General features: G+C 35.6%; 1 protein-coding gene across 1 annotated transcript; it reads right to left on the reverse strand.

Annotated features, from left to right (window-relative positions):
• Positions 1 to 1,511: 1,511 nt before the first annotated feature.
• LOC120268485 (triacylglycerol lipase 1) lies at positions 1,512 to 18,694 on the reverse strand. Its single transcript, XM_039275875.1, has 10 exons — positions 18,598 to 18,694; positions 10,002 to 10,225; positions 8,504 to 8,620; positions 5,315 to 5,455; positions 5,073 to 5,183; positions 4,849 to 4,992; positions 4,736 to 4,776; positions 4,562 to 4,638; positions 3,321 to 3,416; positions 1,512 to 2,008 (listed from the first exon to the last, which is right to left on the reverse strand). The coding sequence occupies exons 1-10, from the start codon at positions 18,692 to 18,694 to the stop codon at positions 1,686 to 1,688; spliced, it is 1,371 nt and encodes a 456-aa protein (XP_039131809.1). The 3' UTR covers positions 1,512 to 1,685.
• Positions 18,695 to 20,680: the final 1,986 nt, after the last annotated feature.

Consider the following 20,680-nt stretch of genomic DNA (forward strand, 5'->3'; position numbering starts at 1 on the left):
AGCCCTCTTGACATTTTGTAAATTTGTTTATATAGTAATAACAATGTGAAAAATTAATTGTTTGAAAAACCCTGATAAATTAGTGTATATAATATATAGTATATTTAATAAGATTATATGGATTATAGTATATTTAATAAGATTATAGAGTAACAAATTTTATTATTTAGTCGATTGACATATTAACCGAATTTATCATGTATTTTAGCAATAAAATATTTTTGCATATATTTTAAAATTTTTAAAATATAATTATAATTTAATAAGTTAATTAATTATAAAAAAAATTAATTAGGTTAATATTGAAATTGAGAAAAACCTTGAAATTTTACTAATGAATTTGTTTATTGTAAAACAAACATACGACAAGACAAAACGTATCGAAGTAATTTTCTACAATTTTTTGTCCGAAGACTTTATCGAAAATCAAACGAAGAACAACACAAAAATTTGTGTCGTCCACAAGATAGTCAAATGCAGTGACAGTGACAAACAATCGTCTCCGTATCATAACTACTGCTCGCTCAGATCGTTTTGCTACGACTGGCTACACGATCAAACCCGGACCCAAACGGTTCAATGATAGAAAAAAACAACTGAGGCCATGTTTGGGCCATTGTTCTCATCTTTGCACTGGTCAATGGACACGTGTCCTTTATGTATTTTACTGACGTAAGCCCTGACACAAGCTTTCTCTCTTGTCCGTATACAAACATCATATACAGAGTGTGCAGGATTTAACTATTTAAGAGATTAGTTTTGTATAAATAAAATCAAAATAATTTAAAATTAAATAAATAAATACAATACAATACAATACAATACAACTCCCCAAAATAATAATAATAATAATAATAATAATAATATATAAAAAAAGGGAGTTCCTGCTTAACTTCATACAATTGACATGGCTCTAAAATAAAGTATTAAATCAACAAAGTTTGAGATTTATAGGACAAGGTACATATATCTACCCGGTAATTTACTAGGTCATTAAATTTTGACTCATTTTCACTTTAACCACCAAACTTCAATTTGTATCAATTTGGTTATTCAACTTTAATTTAATTTCACCAGGTAATAAATCAAGGATTTCAACCCCCAATTGATTACATGACTTTCTGAAAATTCAAGTCAGTCCTTCCATGACACGAGGTGACCATGTCATCGAAAAATAACCACATCATTTCGTTTGGAAGTCAAAATCCCTTAATTTACTTTTCAGTGAAATCAAATTAAAGTTAAATGACCAAATTGATGCAAATTGGAGTTCAGTAATCAAAATAAAAATGAAACAAAGTTTAGTGACCTACTAAAAAATTTACCTTATAAAAATCAAATACCATTCTAAAGACAAAGGATGAAATTCAAATCAATAAGGTTCTAAGGAGAACAAACAAAAGATAAGATATTGAATGCAATTATAAATACTACAAGAGTTCCAAAGATTAGTTTCTAGTGCATGAAAACATAAACCCTAATGATGTGTTCCAACTGTTTCTATTATCATGCATAAACATACTCTGTAATTACATAAGAAGATGGTTCAGTTCAATACATAATATACAGATAATTTTCAGTATTCTATATATACAAAATACTTTTTATCTAAGTTGTGGCAAATTTCTACACAAATACAAGCATTGATGTAAGAATTTATTGTGATGATACTTTAAGGGATCATATTAATAACTACTTAGCCAGCTCCGAGCACGAAAGAAGCTAAGCAGATTGGCATACACATCGTCTTTCGCATTAACGCTCATGATGAAATCGATGTGACCATAAGAATCATTGTAGAGTAACACAGGCTTAGATTTCAAACCTTTGATGGTGCGTTTAACGTCTGCAGGATCGGCAAGTGCGTCATTGCCTCCATAAGCCATCCATAAGGGCAGAGATTTAGGTATATCTGCCAGATTGAATGCTGGTGGTTTTAGCTTGCCGTATCTTTTCAAGTTTCCCCACAATCCGTAATCATACCTGGCGAAAGTGCCTTTCCGAATCACTGCAAAAGAGGCAACAAAAATGTTAGGGAAGGCTTCATTAAGCCTTTCAATACAGCTGCAGGAAAGAGACCTTTGCATGCATTAGTTTGGCCAGGGAAAGTTTTATTATGCATTTGCAGGAAAGAGATGTTTGTATGCATTAGTTTCCAAGGGAATGCTACATTAAGCCTTTCAATATGGTTGCAGGAAAGAGATGCTGGTATGCATTGGTCTGGCCAAACATGTAATGTGTCACAGATTCTATTATTTTGAATTTATGAAAATCTGTGTTTCAAGAAGATAATGTAAATTGCCTATGTGATTAATTTGAATCAGAATAGCACATCTAAGGATACACTCTAAGTTAGCAAATTGAATATATTGTACAAGTTACATAATTTTACTTGACGCTAACATAAAATCCAGGATTGACTCAAGTTGAGGTGTTTAACTAACAAAAGATATGTCAAAACCAATTTTTAGTTCATAGTGGAAAAGCTTGTATTGCCATGAGGAATCTATTACATTATTACTTCAACAGGAAAAAGGAAATGAAATTTCTGATATATGGTTCTTTCAGTGAACTACTTCTGTCATAATAAGCTTTGCATCCATTAATAGCCTTGACTTCAGATTCACGCAGGAAAAGAAGAAAAATAGGTGCTTCTCCTAAAGTTTTTGGGCTATCAAAAGCATCAAAACTGGCCATTTCAACCCTCTTATGGCAAGACAAGAATGTTACGTTTTTCTAATCTACAATGCCATTATTCAAATTATTTAAACACGAAATTGTGAAGCAATATAAAAAAAAAATCCCTCAAATGCTGCACAGTACACAATGATCTCATATAGCTATTTCTAGGTCTAATTATGATGCAATGTGATCCTTAAGCTGTTTGAACCTTGATTTGGGTCATATTGAGCTCATATGAGAAACTGACACAATGAAACATTGAGCTATTACGAAGATTACAGAGATATCCCTAGAGATATGATACAGACTTGATTTAGTTGATTTTGTTCTTATTTGTATCATATTTGATTTCTATTGATAGCGATCACCTAATTTTAAGAGATTTGCTGTCAACTCTATTTGTTTATTTTAGGCTTCTTGTATCTATATATTCATGAATCATTTTGTACAGTTAAATTAATGAGAAACACATATTTTTCAATCTTCTCCTCTGGTTTCAAGTGAAACATTTGGTCATTTTATAGAATAAATGGAAAAAGAAGTCAGAGAAGTACTCCAAAATTACAAAAAAAAATATAAATAAATAACAAAATGAAGCATTTGAAGTTTATGTCTAACTAATAAAATTAAGAACATACTTTGGAAAAGGTGGTTTAAGTTTTTGGTTGACGATGGATGAGGCTCATACTCCAGATAATAGTCCATCCGGGTCATGTTGAAGCAACAATTTACCCCTGAGAAGTAGTTAGTGTTAATGACTCGCTAAAAGGAATTTGCATGACAAACTATTTGCAGAAATAAATTGTGTAATTCTCATATCATAAGTGCACATAATGAAAATAAATAAATAATCAGATCAACTACAATGATAATTAACTGCGGTCAACTTACCCAAACATTTGAAGAAGTTCAACATAACAGGGGAAACAAAAAAAAATTTCGGAATAGCATTCCTACAGATTAAAGGAATATATGGAAAGGTGTATCTAGAACAAAAATTTAGCTGTCAAAATTTATCAATGCCTTCTGCTTGAAAAACAAAAAGAAGCAAGCCAAACAGAAGCAAGAGAGCAATCCGAGAACAATCTGCTACCATATGTTCTGTTCCTAGCAGCTAATGGATTAACAATCATAAATTTTTAAACAGTGGAAAACCAGTGAATCAATGAAGGCATCTCTAAAGCAAGGAAGTGCTTCTATAAGTTTGGATCTTTCTTCACATATTTTTAAGTTAAAACTCCTATCAGGTTCCAAGAATTAATAACTTCCGTGTATAATGTCAAATCAATTGAGGGCTTCTCACAAACCCCGACCGGCAACACTCAGTTGTAAAAGTTGGCATAGAAGCTTAACTGCTTTATTGCATCATGTCACTAGTGATACATTCACAAGTTATTAACATGATGATAAATATCATTCCCATGAATCAATTAAACTCAATATACTCTATGCCTATCAGACAAACATATCCAAGACCTTAATTAATATTGCAATCAAATCGACAATATTATTAGTTTGGAAACTTGTAAATTTAAAAACTTAACATGTGCTAAAAAATGCTTATTTGAGAAAGGGAATGGGCTTTTCAGACATGGCTGAGGGACCTCCTATTTCATCTCAATTTAAATTTGGAAAGCGGGACTGGACAAAGCATTTGTTAAGCATATAGCAAGTAAAAGCTAGCCAGACTAGTTTATGCTTTGAAGCAAGGAAAAAGAATAATCATAGACTTAGTCTTCGAGCATTATTAAGAGCAGTATCCCAGTATCCATCTGATTTACTAATAAAGCCCACCAATAATAGACAGCCCAGAATGGCGTGTATAACAAAATTCTAATTATATTGCCATCAAGGAAAAAAGAACAGATTGTAGACAGACCTGTTATTGAAGCCAACATGTTATTACAATCCATATGGCCATCACACAACAAATCCAATATCTGAATACCCATATCACTGTTGCAAAATAAAATAAATTCTTTATAAAATAAATATTGGGGAATGACATCAACATATTACAAAACAGCTTCAGTTAGTCCAAAGAAAATCAGACCTTCGAAAATTAAGCTGATGAAGACCCAAGGTAATTAACAACTGCAAAAGGAAAGATAAAAAACTGAGTATCAACTGAATTTTTTTCAATTCTTCATAGCACGCAGCAGTTACCTGATCCAAATGCAAGCTGACAGCTCTAAGCACAAATCGTGAAGTTATATGATCTAAATAGGAAATTGGGCAAAGAAGTGCAGCAGCTTCAATCATTTCAACTGCATCCGGCAAAGTAAAAGCAGACAAAGCCATGATAGTTCCCTGCAAAACAAACAATCTAAATAATATAAAATGGTGCAACAAAATTTCAAACTAAAAAATTTCTTTCATTCGCAAGCTACCTGTGAATGGCCAACAAAAAATACTTTGGAATGTGTTGTAGCATATACATAGCTTATCATAGAAACCAAGTCATATTCAGCCAATTCCTCCCAACTCCAATCCCAAAATGCCTGGAGATGAAATCCAATGTTTATTTAGTGTGCGGCATACACAACATCACTTCATGGTACAGAGTACAGACAACTGCACAGATCAAGCAATTCATGAACAAGCAGGTAGAGTGGACCTGAAAAAAGCATACCTTGTCATGCACAGAAAATTCGACATGTCCAGGACTCCAATGTGTGCCCCGGACATTTCCAACCCAAACATCAAAGCCATGATCAGCAAGGATGAAACCCAACGACTCATCTACGGAATTCACAAACCAAGTATCCCCACCCTTTCCAGTTCAAAGATGTCATACATGAAAGAATCAAAGAAAATCTATTAAGCATGAGTAATTTTGACATTATGCAAGGTTGGCAGATATTATTTAGCATCTGGACCCACATTATAATACATCAGTCACTTCTATGCACTCAAATCAAGAATTATCTGATTGCATCTGAAACCATGAAGAGATACAAATGCTGGCATAGGGAAAGTGTTCTGAGATATTGCTTGCTACAAGATTAATCTTGACTCATGCAGTTTTCTGTGATTTATCAATACGAAAAATTGACAAAAGTTCTTTATTGTCGTAACAATATTTCACCATTTTATTACCATATTCAATGATTTGAAATGTAGTTTTGGGTTGGGCCTTAGTCTCACAAAAGTCAAACTGTTATGGTTATCTCAAATTTAGATAAAATTCCAAATCTGCATCACTGTCAAGACCATGTCTACAAGCCATGATCTTAAGACATGTAAATGGCAACTGTCAAATACCATATATGTCAAAGGACAAGTAATGATGATTAATAACAATAAAATGACAAAACAAAGTAGAAAATCGCATGCATAGGTATGGTGTTGTGTGAGATGAAAATCAAAAGTAAATGTCATTCCAAGCAGAACTTCATAGCAAATGATATGATACCCATGGTTCATTTTCACAGCCAACAACAAATTTTCAGCCTAAAAAGAACCAAATCACTACCTGCTTGTTTATGTGTCAAACAAGAAAAAGAAAATGAAAAGAAAAGGTCAACAAGCTCTTTATTTAGAAGTTGGCTCTGGGAAGAAAACCTAGAAACTATAGGTGAACCTCCTCTGCCCCTTCGTTCAAACCTTTGTGCACTTCAACACACTACACAAGAGAGCTTCCTATTCTCCCTTTATATTAATTGCATATTGGATGTGAAGGCCAGAGAGAAGGTATGTTTCTTCCTCAAGCCCAAAATTCTTATGCTTTTAACAAGTTACAGTGAAGTTCCCATTAAGGAATTCTTCTCTCTTTGAATTTTCATCTCTCAAAATGCATTTCAAGAGGCATATGAATATGAACAGGTAATCAGCACCACACAGCTTTTCTGGGGTTTTTTTACTATTGCTATAGTATTCACTGTGAGGAGCAATTTAAGAGTACAAAAATTGTGCCACACCCACTCTCCCTAATGTATCCCACCTTTAAAATCACTCAAAGGACTTCTTCTCACAAATTTTCACTCAAGTTGTTTCCTCATGCCAAAACTCACACACACCCCTTGCTTAAATAGACTAAAGACTGAAAAAAACAACACATGAGTGGTTACTTTCACTCAAAAGGGTTGTTGCATTTGCACACACATGGTGGTTGCATTTACATACACACATGGATGGTTACATTTACACACATGGATTTCCACCTTTAATTTGGGCTCTACACCTTAATAGTCTCCCACTTGGAGACAAATCAAGCACCATGTTTACGTTGCAGCAATAGCGACCTCACTCTATTCATGGAGACATCCAACTGAAGTTGCATACAACTTTAGTTTTTCAATAGAAGCAATCCTAGTCAACATGTTTGCTAGATTCTGAATACTAAGAATCTTCTCAAATACTAGCATTCCATCCTCCAAGACTGTTATGATATAATGGTATACCTGAATGTGCTTTGTTCTGGCATGACAAGAAGGATTTTTTTCCTAGTGTATAGCACTTCGACTGCTAGCATAAAAGCCCGTTCCATATTTCTGACCAAGATCTTCTAAGAATAACTGTAGCCACACCATTTCCTTACTGGCTTCGGTAACTGCTACATAATCAGCTTCTGTAGTGGAAAGAGCTACTATCTTTACTAGCTTCAAGGCCCAACAAATTGTTGTACCTTCCAAAATAAAGCTGTACTCAGTAGTGTTCTTTCTGTCATCTATGTGCCATACTATATCCACATTTACAAATCCCTCTAATTCCAAAACTGATCTTTCGAAGTGCAAGGCAAACTCTGTTGTGGAGCTCAAATCAAAGGCAATCATCCATGTGTGTAAATGCAACTACCCATCTATATGCAAATGCAGCCACTCTTGTGTGTAAATGCAGCCAGCCATGTGTTCTTTTTCAATCCTTAGTCTATTTAAGCAAGGGGTGCAAGGGGTGCTTGTGAGTTTGGTTATAAGAAAACAACTTGAGTGAAAAATTGTGAGAAGAGCTTTGAGTGAGCTTGAAGGTGAGACACACTAGGAAAAGTGTATGAGACACAATTTTTGTACTCTTGAATTGCTCCCCATAGTGAATATTGCAACAATCACAAAAGATAGGATGTAACCCATTTTGGGTTAAACCTTAATATGTTATGGTGTTCTGTCTTTTTTGTTTTGCCCTCTTTGTTTTATTTTATTATCTTTTTGTCGTTCTTGGTATGAGAAATTTAGGATTTATGGCCCTCAAATTCCTAACTACCCTCCTAATATCTGCCAACAGCTATGGGAAATGGGTTCCAATATTATTAACTGTCACATACATAACTAGACACATCTGTTTCATTCATTATTCTCAAGCCAATTTTTTCACTCCAGATTTGAATGCCCTTTGATGCTTGACAAACTTCCTCCACACCCTTATTGTAGTAAGCCATCTAGACCTATATTGTTAACTGTTACTTTCAAAATATTCACTCTCATTCATGTACCCGTACATCGTCTATACCTACAATTGCTTATTACGTCACAATCATTTTATGCCCAATAGTTCATGTCATAACACAATGAAAATGTTGAGAGTTTTGAAACACCAATAGCACCACCTAATAGGCTGAGGGAACTCTTGATATTGCCAATATCATAATATGAAATGAAAACATGTGAAGGATTCAGAAATGGTGACAATTAGCTAAAGGAACCCTTAATAGAACAACCCTCACGCCAACCCATAAAACAAAAAAATAAGGACAACCTTATAAACAAATTTCATATATCTTAGCGTCCCAACAAATCTTTTCGTTCCTCGCATTTATATTGTTAAAAAACCAATAAAACCATTTGCTGTGAAGAAAATTGAAGCAAGCGTAAAACAAAAGCAGCACCTGAAAAAGGCCATGCTGAAGGAAAACAGGATGGGCATCTTCAACACTCCCTCTCAGGCCTCCTCTCCCATGAGGGATATGTTGAACAGATAAAAGGAAGCCATCTTTTGTTTGGACCTAGAGATAGGATAACATCACTAAATCTGTGAAGGAAAAATGCTCTTGCTTCATTTTAAAACAATGAAACCATGTTTAAACTTTAAAGTAACATGCAGAAAACATGGGACAAGAAACAAAACATCACAAATGAATAAGAAAGCCAAAGGGTTATTCACAATAAATAGCTATACAATAAATGACAGTGCAAAAATAAACTTAATGATCTGCCAAAGATTACGATTGCAGTTATGTAATTTGTATTATTCCCACACTACAAACATTCGCCAAGTTACAGCCTCCAACATGACTATCTGTGCTGATATATCAAGCATTCATGATAAATGTAAAAATATATGATATAGCTAATACTCATTAAAAATATTTTTCATTATTTATGGTTCAGGTTAAGTCCATTAGAAAATCTGCCATGAATTAACCTAATGGTACAATTAGCCCCAAATTTTTGAGAGTCTGAATCAATCCTGGTGGAAAAGACACATTCATCTTTGTGAAAGGAAGCATGGAGATGTGCAAGAAGGTGATCTACCAAACCATAACTTTTGGAAGCTAATATCATAAGCTACAGAAATTGAGAACCAGATTATGACTATACATTTCAGACTGGCAAAACAGATTTTCACACAAGCTTATATAAACAAGAATTCAAAAATAGACATATGAGAACACCAGAGAAGCAGCAAGCACAAATAATGTGTGAAGGAACAATAACATCATTTAAATAAGTCAAGCAACTAGCGTCTATCTAGCATTCCTCACTAAAGCTGCTTTAAGGTTAAATAATGAAAACTACTTGAGGCTTCCCATGGATGTAAATCTTATGCAATAGGCAAATACCTACACATAGTTACAGGAAGATCACACTACAACTATTTCATCATTCAAAAGCTTAGCCAGCTCAGGACCTTGCTTCTACACGCAGGCAACTACTTCACAAGCAAATAAAGGCCAGCCTTAGACTTCCCAAATAAAAAAGCGTCACAAATTAAGCTATAAAACAGAAACTTTTGCTAAACAAAATTGACATACATGATACCATGTATTTAGAAGTCCTAAAACTAGTGTTAGCACCCAAAATGACAAGGAGATCATGCTCATAGTAAGGTACAAGTGACACAACTATCAATTTTAACAAGGGAAGAAAAAAAAGGAAATTTTTCGTAGCTACTGAAAAAAGCATCACCTCAAAACCTTGACTTACATTCTGAACACAAACAAAAGCCAAAATTCAAACTCCCCATACTGAACACTAGTGATTCAATCCAAAATGGACCATCAATCAATTCAAAAACGCTTAACAACATCGGTCAATGCCTCACCACTACTAGAATTCTAGCACAATGAGATCAAAAGAAGAACAAAGTCAAAGAGGGGAGAATACAGTATGTTCCTCGCATGGATAGCCCAAAGGCCGTAGGATCTGAGCGCAGAGGCCATTTCCGGTGGACGGAGGTCTCCGGAGCGTGGATTCATCCCAGCATCCGCCATCATCAACGAGGAGGAGGAGGGAGGAGGAGAAGGAGAAGAAGGGAAGCCCTCTTCGCCATCCACGAGAGGAGTCAAAGAATCGAAACACAGGGCGAAGAAGAGAGAAGAGAGAGAGAGAGAGAATTACTTATATTTGAAGTATTATATATAGCTTAAGCTAGGATGCGATTACCGCCGGTGGGGCCGTTAAGGCTTTAGTTGTGCACATGGTAGGTAAGCCTTGAGAGGGTGATCAAAGTGTAATCTCAGCCGTTGATCACATGCATAAGGATTTTGTTTATCTCATAGGAATTATTATTATTATTATTTATCTTTTTATGATAAATTATTTTTAATTTAAGCTTATTTTTTTAAAAAAATTTACCAACTCAAGTGTCGGAATGACATACACAGGGTGTGTTTGTTTTGGTGAATTTGAAAGTTCTTGTGATTGTAATTACAAAGTTCCTCTAAATAATTTGTTTGGTTTGATGAATTTAAAAAATTAATTGGATTTCAAACTACTCATCTACTGGGTGTGGGTGAATTTGGAACTACGCCCAAATTGGCCGTAATTCCAAATACTGAATTTGACTAGATTTGAGCCTTCTTCACGTGAGACTTTCTTTTAGGGTGATTGCATCCTCATCACCACTTTTCCCATTTTCATCCCCTTCTCCTCTCTTTACTCTTTAAATATTAAATCTTTATTCTTGTGCTTCATCGGCCTCCGACATCCGGTGCTTCATCGGCGTCCTTTCTTTTTCATTCTCTTGTTGCGCTCATTAGGTCAGGGATGATGACCTTTTTCAACTTTTGCCATTGTTGTTGTGTTCAATTTTTGCTGATTTTGGATTTATGTATCTTTATTTCTAATTGAATGCATGACATTGGGTTGAAAGATAAGGTAATTATTTTGACACAGATATTAGATTTAGGTCTTTTTAAATATATATATATATATGGAATTAGTTTAAATCAACAAGTAAAAGTAATGTTAGGTATGGTTGATAATGGTCTTTGTGGTTCCTTGTTTAATTGATGGTGTGTTGGTAGAAATCACCCTTTTAGATAGTTTGAAATTTGTTGAAGAAACCATGTTTTCATTGATCTGATAAACAAAATGAAGGATTTTTTTTTTTAATATCCTAACAAGTGTTCTAGGACAGTAAAGACATAATGTTGGCATTTTTAATCATAAGCAACTAGCTAATGATGGTTGCATTGATGCTATTACTAGTGTGTTGGATGTAGTTCATGACATGGTACTTTTGTGAATCAGGATTCACTTTTTAATCTAGCCTCGTTTGGAGCATCTCTTTTTGGTAGTATTGAAATGGTACTATTATTTTGGTTTGTCAGATTCATGTTATCAATTTGTGTCATGCCTCCTAGGTTTAGCTATATGCACAAACATCATTAAAATAACAGCAAGATAATTTAATCCCTATATAAGTTCAAGCACCATTTGTTTTTATGTCACATGTATAATGACTTTGCCATGTATAATGATTCAGTAAATATTTTTTTAGTGTTATAGTATTTTGCAAGCTATGTATAATGACTTTGACATTTCGTTGTCTTTTTGTTGTTGTTTGATTTATTATTTTGGCAAGCTAAAGCATCATTTGTTTCTATGTCACATATTATTGTCTTATTATATAATGACTTTGCCATGTATAATGATTTAGTAAACACATTCACTTCTTAGCGTTGTTGTTGTTATTTGATTTATTATTTTGGTTGATTTTTTTCATGTTCTAAATATTTTTTTTATTAGATGGGTCATTTTGAAGATGATGACAAACTTTACCTATTACAGGTGATAATTTTAGCTGTGACCCATGCCATGTTACCATGGTTGAGGAAGAAAAGATGTAAAATTTGTAGAGAACCATCACGTGAAAGATTGGAAATAAGGGAAAATTATTTAGCTAGGTTGATAGATGGGAATGACGGCACTAGCATCAATATGGTTCGTATGAACAAGTCCACTTTTTTTACCTATGTTACATATCACGTTGGAAAGGACTTTTGCGTGATATATTGCACATGAGCGTGGAGGAGCAATTGTTAATGTTTTTGCACACCATAGGGCATAACCAATGCAATCACGTTATTGCACACAAATTCTTAAGGTCAGGGTAGATTGTTAATAGGTACTTCAATCATGTATTATGGGCAATTGGTGAATTACAGCATGAATACGTGCGGCCACCGAGTACACAAAGGCAACCATATATAGCAGCAAGGAGTAAGCTATATGCTTACTTCAAGGTAGTGTTATATAAGACATCAAAATAATATATTTTATTAGGATTAATTCTAACATATAGTATCAACTGTTAGGATAGCATCGGGGCCTTGGAAGGGACACATATTCATGCTTCCCTCCTCGCAGCTTGTTGATTTTGACTTGCAGTTTTACTTATGTTCTAGCTGGTTGGGAGGGATCGGCACATGAAGCAGCTCCCCCTCCCGAACAATACGGTGAATTCTCTTTTGGGGAGACAAGTGCACATAGTAATACTTCACCATTGATCCATAATTGTGACAGTAATTCTGATCCCACATCAGCAACAAGCTCACAAAGAAAGAAAGGTAAAGCAAAGCGCAAGGCCAATAATGAAGACAATGCTATCCGTGAATTAGCATCACCATCGAAGATGCATTCAAGTCTGTTAAATCTAGCCGATCGCTGAGCTTTGCAAAAGATCTTTTAGCAGAATGTAAAAAGCTAAAAGAGTATGGCTACTCCGATCCACACGACAAATTGGAATGATATATCAATACTTGATGGCAGATGATGCGTGCGGTCAAATGTTCTTTAGAATGGATGATGAACTTCGCAAGATTTGGGGAAATGATTTATTTGCTTTAATTGGTCGAGACCTTTGAGATGTGCAAATATTAATAAATTGTTTATTATAATAAGTTATTTCATTTACTTTCATTTTATGTTCTATGGGTTATTAATTTTGTTGTTTCGATTCGATTGAATTAATAGATTATTTGTCTGTAGCATTGCAGCTTCTTGATTTGAGTTGTGACATGACTAGCACTAGAAAGTGAAGATGAAGAAAAAGAAACATGACATCAAATATCTCTTGTTGTTGTTAAGTTGAATGCAGCTACTATGAGTTTGTGAGACATTATTATATTATTAAAGAACTTTGATAAATGTTAGCAGGGTAAATTTTTTAGTAGGTCACTAAACTTTGGCTCATTTTCACTTTGATCACCGAACTTAAATTTGTATCAATTTGGTCACTCAACTTTAATTTAATTTCAACCGGTAATAAATCAAGGATTTCAACCCCCAATTGATTACATGACTGTCTAAAAATCTAAGTCAGTCCTCTCATTAACACATTATTAAGTCTATTAGAGGTGTCCACGTCATCGAAAAAGAGCTACATCATTCATTTGGAGTTTGAAATCTCTTGATTTATTACCAAGTGAAATGAAATTAAAATTAAGTGATCAAATTGATACAAATTGAAGTTCAGTGATTAAAGTGAGAATGAGCCAAAGTTTAGTGATTTACTAAAAAATTTACCCAATGTTAGCAACTTGGAATGTTTACCTATTATGTTATTGAAGAACTATGAGTTTGTGAGACATTATTATGTTATTGTTGTGCTTTAGCTTTTTGAAGGAACAATGTTGTTATATTTACCTATTTGAATTATCAATGTTGTTATATTTAGCTCTTTTATGATGGATATTGAGAATAGCTTGCATAATTCATTGCAAGGCAGTTGGACATCGTCAGTTATGAATACTACTTCAAGAACTACAGAAAATAAGAGATATGCATCATCGGTATGCGAGTATGGTATAATTTTTTTTATTGAGATATCTATCCTTTTTATGTATTCAAAAATTTCATTTTCCATGGTTTTTCAAATGTTGCTTTTCATTTGTTTATTATTTTCTCTTATTTATTTGTGTGCAAGATGTGGTGGATGATGGGGTTATATTTGGAGTTTAATGTGTCTTTCTTTGGAGTTGTATGTGATAACTATTAGTTTTTCATGATTTGTATGTGATAACTATATTAAATTTACTTTGTTATTGTAAATGGATATTTAATTTCAAAAACTCATATTAACAAATAAGAAAAAAATAAAACATTAAAGATTCTAAATCTTAACTATTAACAAATTTAGATAAAAAAAATCTAAATATCTAAAAATTCAAATGTTAACCAACTTCAAATTTTTAAAAGATTTTAAATCATGAAGAATTTTTTTTTTTAAATCAAATATTTTTATCATGCTTGCAGGGGGTTAGGGATACCCGTCTACGTGGTTAGCTTATCAAGTCTACGGAATTAGGATACCCACCACTCATTCATATATTTTTAAAATTCATCTACATATGTGTATCCTAACCCCGCAAACGTGGTACCCTCACCCACCACAAGCGTGGTAAAAATATTTGATTCAAAAAAATATTTGTTTAAAAAATCCTTGATAATTTAAAATCTTTTATAATATTTGATTCAAAAAAATCTTTTTTTAAAATAACTAACCCACTATCACCGACATTAACTTTATCACAATTAAATATTTTTAACGTTTATTATTATTAATATTTTTAAAAAATTAAAATTCAAAATAAATAACTAAAATTATTTAAAGAAATTTAAAACATATTTGAAAAATTATCTACTGCAATATTATCTTTAAAAGTTTTTTAACAGATTTATCTAGTAATATTATATAAAATTTATATATTATATTATATTCATTAATTTAATAAATAATTAATATATTATATTGTATTATAATAAATTAATTATATATTTATATTAAGGGAAAATTACTGTTCACCCCTCGTAATTTTCAAAACTTCCCAAAAACCCTCCCTACTTTTTGCACACCCGGACAGACTTCCGTTAGTGTTTAACTTCCCTTTACCCCCTACCGTTCACTTCAAATGGGTCCATGTTGTGAAATCCCATTTTGGCCTCGAAAATAGTGGGAAAGGAAAGCGCCAAATCACATCATGTTCAACCTTTTGAAGGGCTTTCTACTTGGTTTAACGTTTAAATATTTTACTAACATGTTTAATAATTATCATATCCGTGTAATACTTCCCATCTCCGTTTAACGTTGTCTTTACATGTATAACTATTCATATTAGCGTGTAAATTCTCAAAGTCTCGCGATAAAGCGGTGATCTTTTCGTTGATCCGAATTCATTTGGCAGGGTGGACGTGGCGGTGGCGAAGAGTATGGTATCCCGTGCATAAGAATTAATGACGGCATTAAAATTTATGACGCAGTAACATAATTCTCCCGAACACCCGCTCGTTCTCATCGATCGATATGCGCGCCTATCGCGTTTAACTTTTTTCTCGGATATGAAGAGTCACCGCTTGTGGAATTCACACCATAAATAACCAGAAAGAACCCTCCCGATGGACAACCACTCCTCGTCGTCCTCATCATCCTGCTTGTGGAATTCACACCATAAATAATGCAGACAGACACCAACGTACATCGATTTATTAGCGGGTACTTCACCGTCGACAATTACAAACTGGCGTACAAGGAAGCTATATTCCCTATACCCGACGATGAGCGAGCCTTCGGACGGAAATCGTGAGCTTTCGCTTTGCGACACCGTGACTAGAAGGCGACTGAGCGGCCTAGACGAAAAAGAGGATCGAGTCGCAAGAGTTTGATGTCCGCGAGTTACATTGCGGCCACGCCGAGGATCCGGTCACAATCGACGATCTTTCTGATGAAATCGTCGCCGACTAGGCATTGTAATAAACCGACGATGACGGAAACATTGTGTATTGATGGGAACCTTTCCACATTTAAACTCTTACTCTTTACAACGAATTGAATGTATTTACACGAGAGACATTGTTATTTTTAAACGGATACAGTAGTAATTTGAAATATTTCAACCGATGTTTTAAACAATGAGTGCATTTATTTAAACAGAGACAGTGTTATTTTTAAAGCGGGTACACCGTATTTTTGAAATATTTAAAGCGATGTTTTAAACGATATATAGTATATTTAAACAATGAAAGTGAAATGTACACAATTACAACGTAAATTAAACAATGAAATAAAACCGAATGGAATTTAACCCCGCTTTACAATTCAAAACAAACAAAATTTACATTAAGATATACAAGTCATGTTCTTCGAACACGAAAACAATGAATTGAATTTGTCCAGATTTACATTTGAAAAAATTGACAGTCAGATATACAGGACATGTATTCAAAAACAAAATTTAACATTGTGTATTGATGGGAACCTTTCCACATTTAAACTCTTACTCTTTACAACGAATTGAATGTATTTACACAGAGACATTGTTATTTTAAACGGATACAGTGTAATTTGAAATATTTCAACTGATGTTTAAACAATGAGTGCATTTATTTAAACAGAGACAGTGTTATTTTAAACGGGTACATCAGTATTTTTGAAATATTTAAAACCCGATGTTTAAACGATATATAGTATATTTAAACAATGAAAAGTGAAATGTACACAATTACAACGTAAATTAAACAATGAAATAAAACCGAATGGAAATTTAACCCGCTTTTACTAATTCAAAACAAACAAAACTTTACATTGAGATATACAAGTCATGTTCTTCGAAACACGAAAAAACAATGAATTGAATTTGTCCGAGTTTACATTTGAAAACAAAATCGACATCAGATATACAAGACATGTTCTTCAAAAACAAAAATTTAACATCGGTATGATGGGACCCTTTCCACATTTAAACTCTCTACCCTCCTTATAGCGTAACGAACTTTGAATCGAAATATTCTACAGAGAAACATTGTTATTTCTAAACGAGATACATGTGTAATTGTGAGCAAATATTTCATATGATGTTTAAACAATGAGTGCATTTTAGCATTTAGTTAAAGCAGAGACAGTGTTATTTTTAAACGGGTACACCGTATTTTTGAAATATTTAAAAGCGATGTTTAAACGATATATAGTATATTTAAACAATGAAAGTGAAAATGTACACAATTAGAACGTAAATTAAACAATGAAATGAAAACCGAATGGAATTTAACCCGCTTTTACTAATTCAAAACAAACAAAATTTACATTAACATATACAAGTCATGCTCTTCGAATACGAAAATAATGAATTGAATTTGTCCAGATTTACATTCGAAAATAAAATTGACATTCAGATATACAGGACATGTTCTTCAAAAACAAAATTTAACCCGCTTGTGACGACCCCCCTTTGTCATGGACGCCGACGCCCTCCCTCCTTAAGTATCGCGGGTAACATACCGTAATCCCGAGGTAAGGAACGTCCATGCTGCGGTGGCAGTAACTTCTCACCCCAAAGTAATTGCTCGATAAAACGCATGACGTAGACGGCGCAATCGACGCTTCCTTGTTTTTGGCGTGGGGTTTCTATGTCGTGCACGAGTGGGTACTTTGTCGTCGCCGACTCGCCGAACTCCATATCGACACAATTGTCGATTAGATTCCGCTGTCGAGATATGCAAGTCGAGATTAGAATACCGATTTAAATACCAAAGCAGGATATTAATAGGACATAATTAAAGAACTTACCATGTCCAACGCGTCCTTATCGTACCCCGGACATGAAGAATAATGTCTGTATTCTTGTTTATCATTGTCGGGGACGGCGACATGGAAGTGGCCATTCATGATTATCGGGAGGATGACAATTTGAACTTCATGCGAGTTTCTGCGCAGCATCCCCGATCATAGCCATAATTGTGTCATGTGCGTCGTCACTGCTTTGGCATAAAGCAGCTGAAGTGATGCGGTGATGGAGCGCGCTTCTTATAAGGATATGGCTCTTTGCTCGGCGACTTTTTGTATGATGCATCTGAAAAGCGTCCCATCGCATCATCGATGACCATCTCCTTCCCCTCAAGCGTGAGTATAATTTGTCGCGTGTGGTGCTGACAGCGTCGTTTCCTCCACACGACGAGTCTTTCGAGGTTAAAGCGATAATGAGATATGATAAGACCATATTGTAATTATTTAAATGATATTATCAATTGTTACATGATATTATATATAATTAAACGTTAGATAGACAAATTAAATGATAACATAAAGGTATTAAACACTATGAGGTAATAGTTAAACACTATAATAAAAAAACTTTAAATAATATCATAAAAAAACTTTACACTTACTCGTCCATGAGGCGAGTTGAGGAAGATCCTCATCAACTCCTCGCTCGTATTTATTAAAACGACTCGAGGCCAACCCATTTCTTCTTCTTCGAATAAAAAGCTTTCAGAGACGCTCTGGGTCCAATTTTTTGATTGGCCTTGATCATCTCTCTCGTTGCTCGTTCGGGGTCTTCATGACGATCTTCGTTCGATCGCGGGGACGATGGCGACGAGCATCAGCTGCAGACACATCCTTACATGGTTGTTCTTGTTGTGGGGTTGTGTCGGCTCGATGCTGAGGGACGTCGGCGACAACATCAAACGCACACATCCTTACATGGTTCTTGTTGTGGTGGGATTGTGTCTCGCTTGGATGCTGATCTTGTCGGCACGGCCACCGGCAGTGATTCGACGATCTTCTCAGCCGTGGCCATGACAACGAGCATCGTTGGGAGACACACCCTTAACTTGTTCTTGATCTTGAGGATTGTGTCCATCTTTGATGCCGCAATCTCGGCAGTCGGTTCCCAGTGGTCGGCGATTTCATCGAGAGAGAGTCGACGACCTTCTCAGCAGTGACGATGGCCACATCATCTACGATGTCCTTCTCAACAACAGAGATCGACCGCGATGGTGTTGCTATTGTTCATCGTCGGTAGACGGTGGAGACGAGGCGATATTGTTCTCCTCTTTTTCGCAAGTCTCTTGAATGTGGCGCCTTGGAATGACCTTCCCGATGATATCGTGCGTCGTCAAATTCCCGACGCCTCGTTCGTCCCGGGTGCTTCGAGTTCTTTCGAGGGATGGCGCGGACGGTTACTGAAACGTCCTTCCGGTGCCTCGACACGAGCGACAAGTCGAGAAACTTCGATCGTCAATATCTGGCATACTGCGTAAGAGTTGCGGTGACATCTTCGCCCTAATGTCACCGGTGAGATGCTACTGGTCGGAGGGGCTGCCATGGTCGGTGCCACACTCGGGGGACTGTCGTTGTCGTGGTAGGGGGTTGTTGCGATCTTCGGGGTAGGGGAGGGCTTCTCGGCGTCGAGGAATGCGTGCGCGTGGTGGGCTGGAAGTAGGAGAGCAGGCGTCCGTAGCAGCGATAGAGGCTGCCCTCTCGTCCCGCCTTGAGCAGTGGTTCCGGGAGCAGATGGCATCCATCCAGTCGATTGGCCCTAACAAATATTTCTTCTTGACGATTCAGCGAACCCATTCTCGGAAACTAACATATGTACACCCGAAACAATTTCGATGAAATCATTCATTTTTAAACTATAAAAACTATATTTAAGCGAGTGTTTATATATTTAAACATTATAGAATATAATTAAAGCGGAGAACAAAAATATTTAAAACCAGGTATGAATAAGAGTTAAAGCGGTAAATACTAAAGTTAAAGCGCTAAATAAAATGTTTAAAGCGTTAAATACTTATGTTAAACATTGTCCATGATTTATTACCTCTTTTTCCATCGACGATGACAAGCTCGTTTCTCACGTCAGCTTGCTTAGGTAAGTACTTTTCACCGTAGCACAGCATCCTTGGGATCTTGCAGAAGCGGACTTTCTTCCCCGTTCCGGTCATCTCAGTAAAACAGGGACGTTAAGCGCTACCGAGCAACCCCTTAATGTACCACGTGTTGGTCTTCTTCCCGGCGCATCTATCTTGCACTCGGGCGGCTGCTTGTGGAATATCCTCCATAAGCCACTTGTGCGTCGCCATGAGGTACACCATCAGTTCGGAACCGAGCATGATGTATTTGGGAAGAGGACTGTCCCCATGAGGTACACCATCAGGAGTTTGACGAAATTATCTTCTTCTCCCTCCGTCGAACAAGTTGCGCTGAGTGCTCTTGATGGAGTCTCTGTGTCTCTCGTGGGTCTTTGATAGATACCGCCCTTCGAAGCCGACCGGTTTTCTTCTTACGAAGACCAGCTGCGTCGCCATCATGCAACGCGGACCAAGAACGAGGGCCACGTCTTGAGGTGCTGAAACTTCAGTGAGCTTTCCCCGATCCCGAATTTATTGGTGCGACCATCGTACTCTTTGCAAAAAGAGAATCAAGAAGGGCTCTCTCTTGGTATATAGCTTCCACTCGATGAGCAGCATGAACGGTGTCCGTCGAATAATCTCCCGATGTCGAGGGGTCATGTTATTTTTTTCAATTCATCTAAAGTCTCCACTCTAGGGTGTCAAATAGCATCGCCCATTAACTAGGTTGACCGCCGTAATCACAAGCTGCGACAATAACAACACATTCGACATGCGGTATTGACAAAAAGTTTAAGCGGAAATATAAGGTTTTTAAAGCGGTAAACTCTCGAGTTATTAAAGCGGAGATATAAAATGTTAAAGCGAGACCCATTTTGTTAAAGCGAGGCGAGAATACTTTAAAGCAGAGACAACAAATGTTAAAAGCA

Source organism: Dioscorea cayenensis, chromosome 9 (genome assembly GCF_009730915.1).
Source record: "Dioscorea cayenensis subsp. rotundata cultivar TDr96_F1 chromosome 9, TDr96_F1_v2_PseudoChromosome.rev07_lg8_w22 25.fasta, whole genome shotgun sequence".
NCBI lineage: Eukaryota > Viridiplantae > Streptophyta > Magnoliopsida > Dioscoreales > Dioscoreaceae > Dioscorea > Dioscorea cayenensis.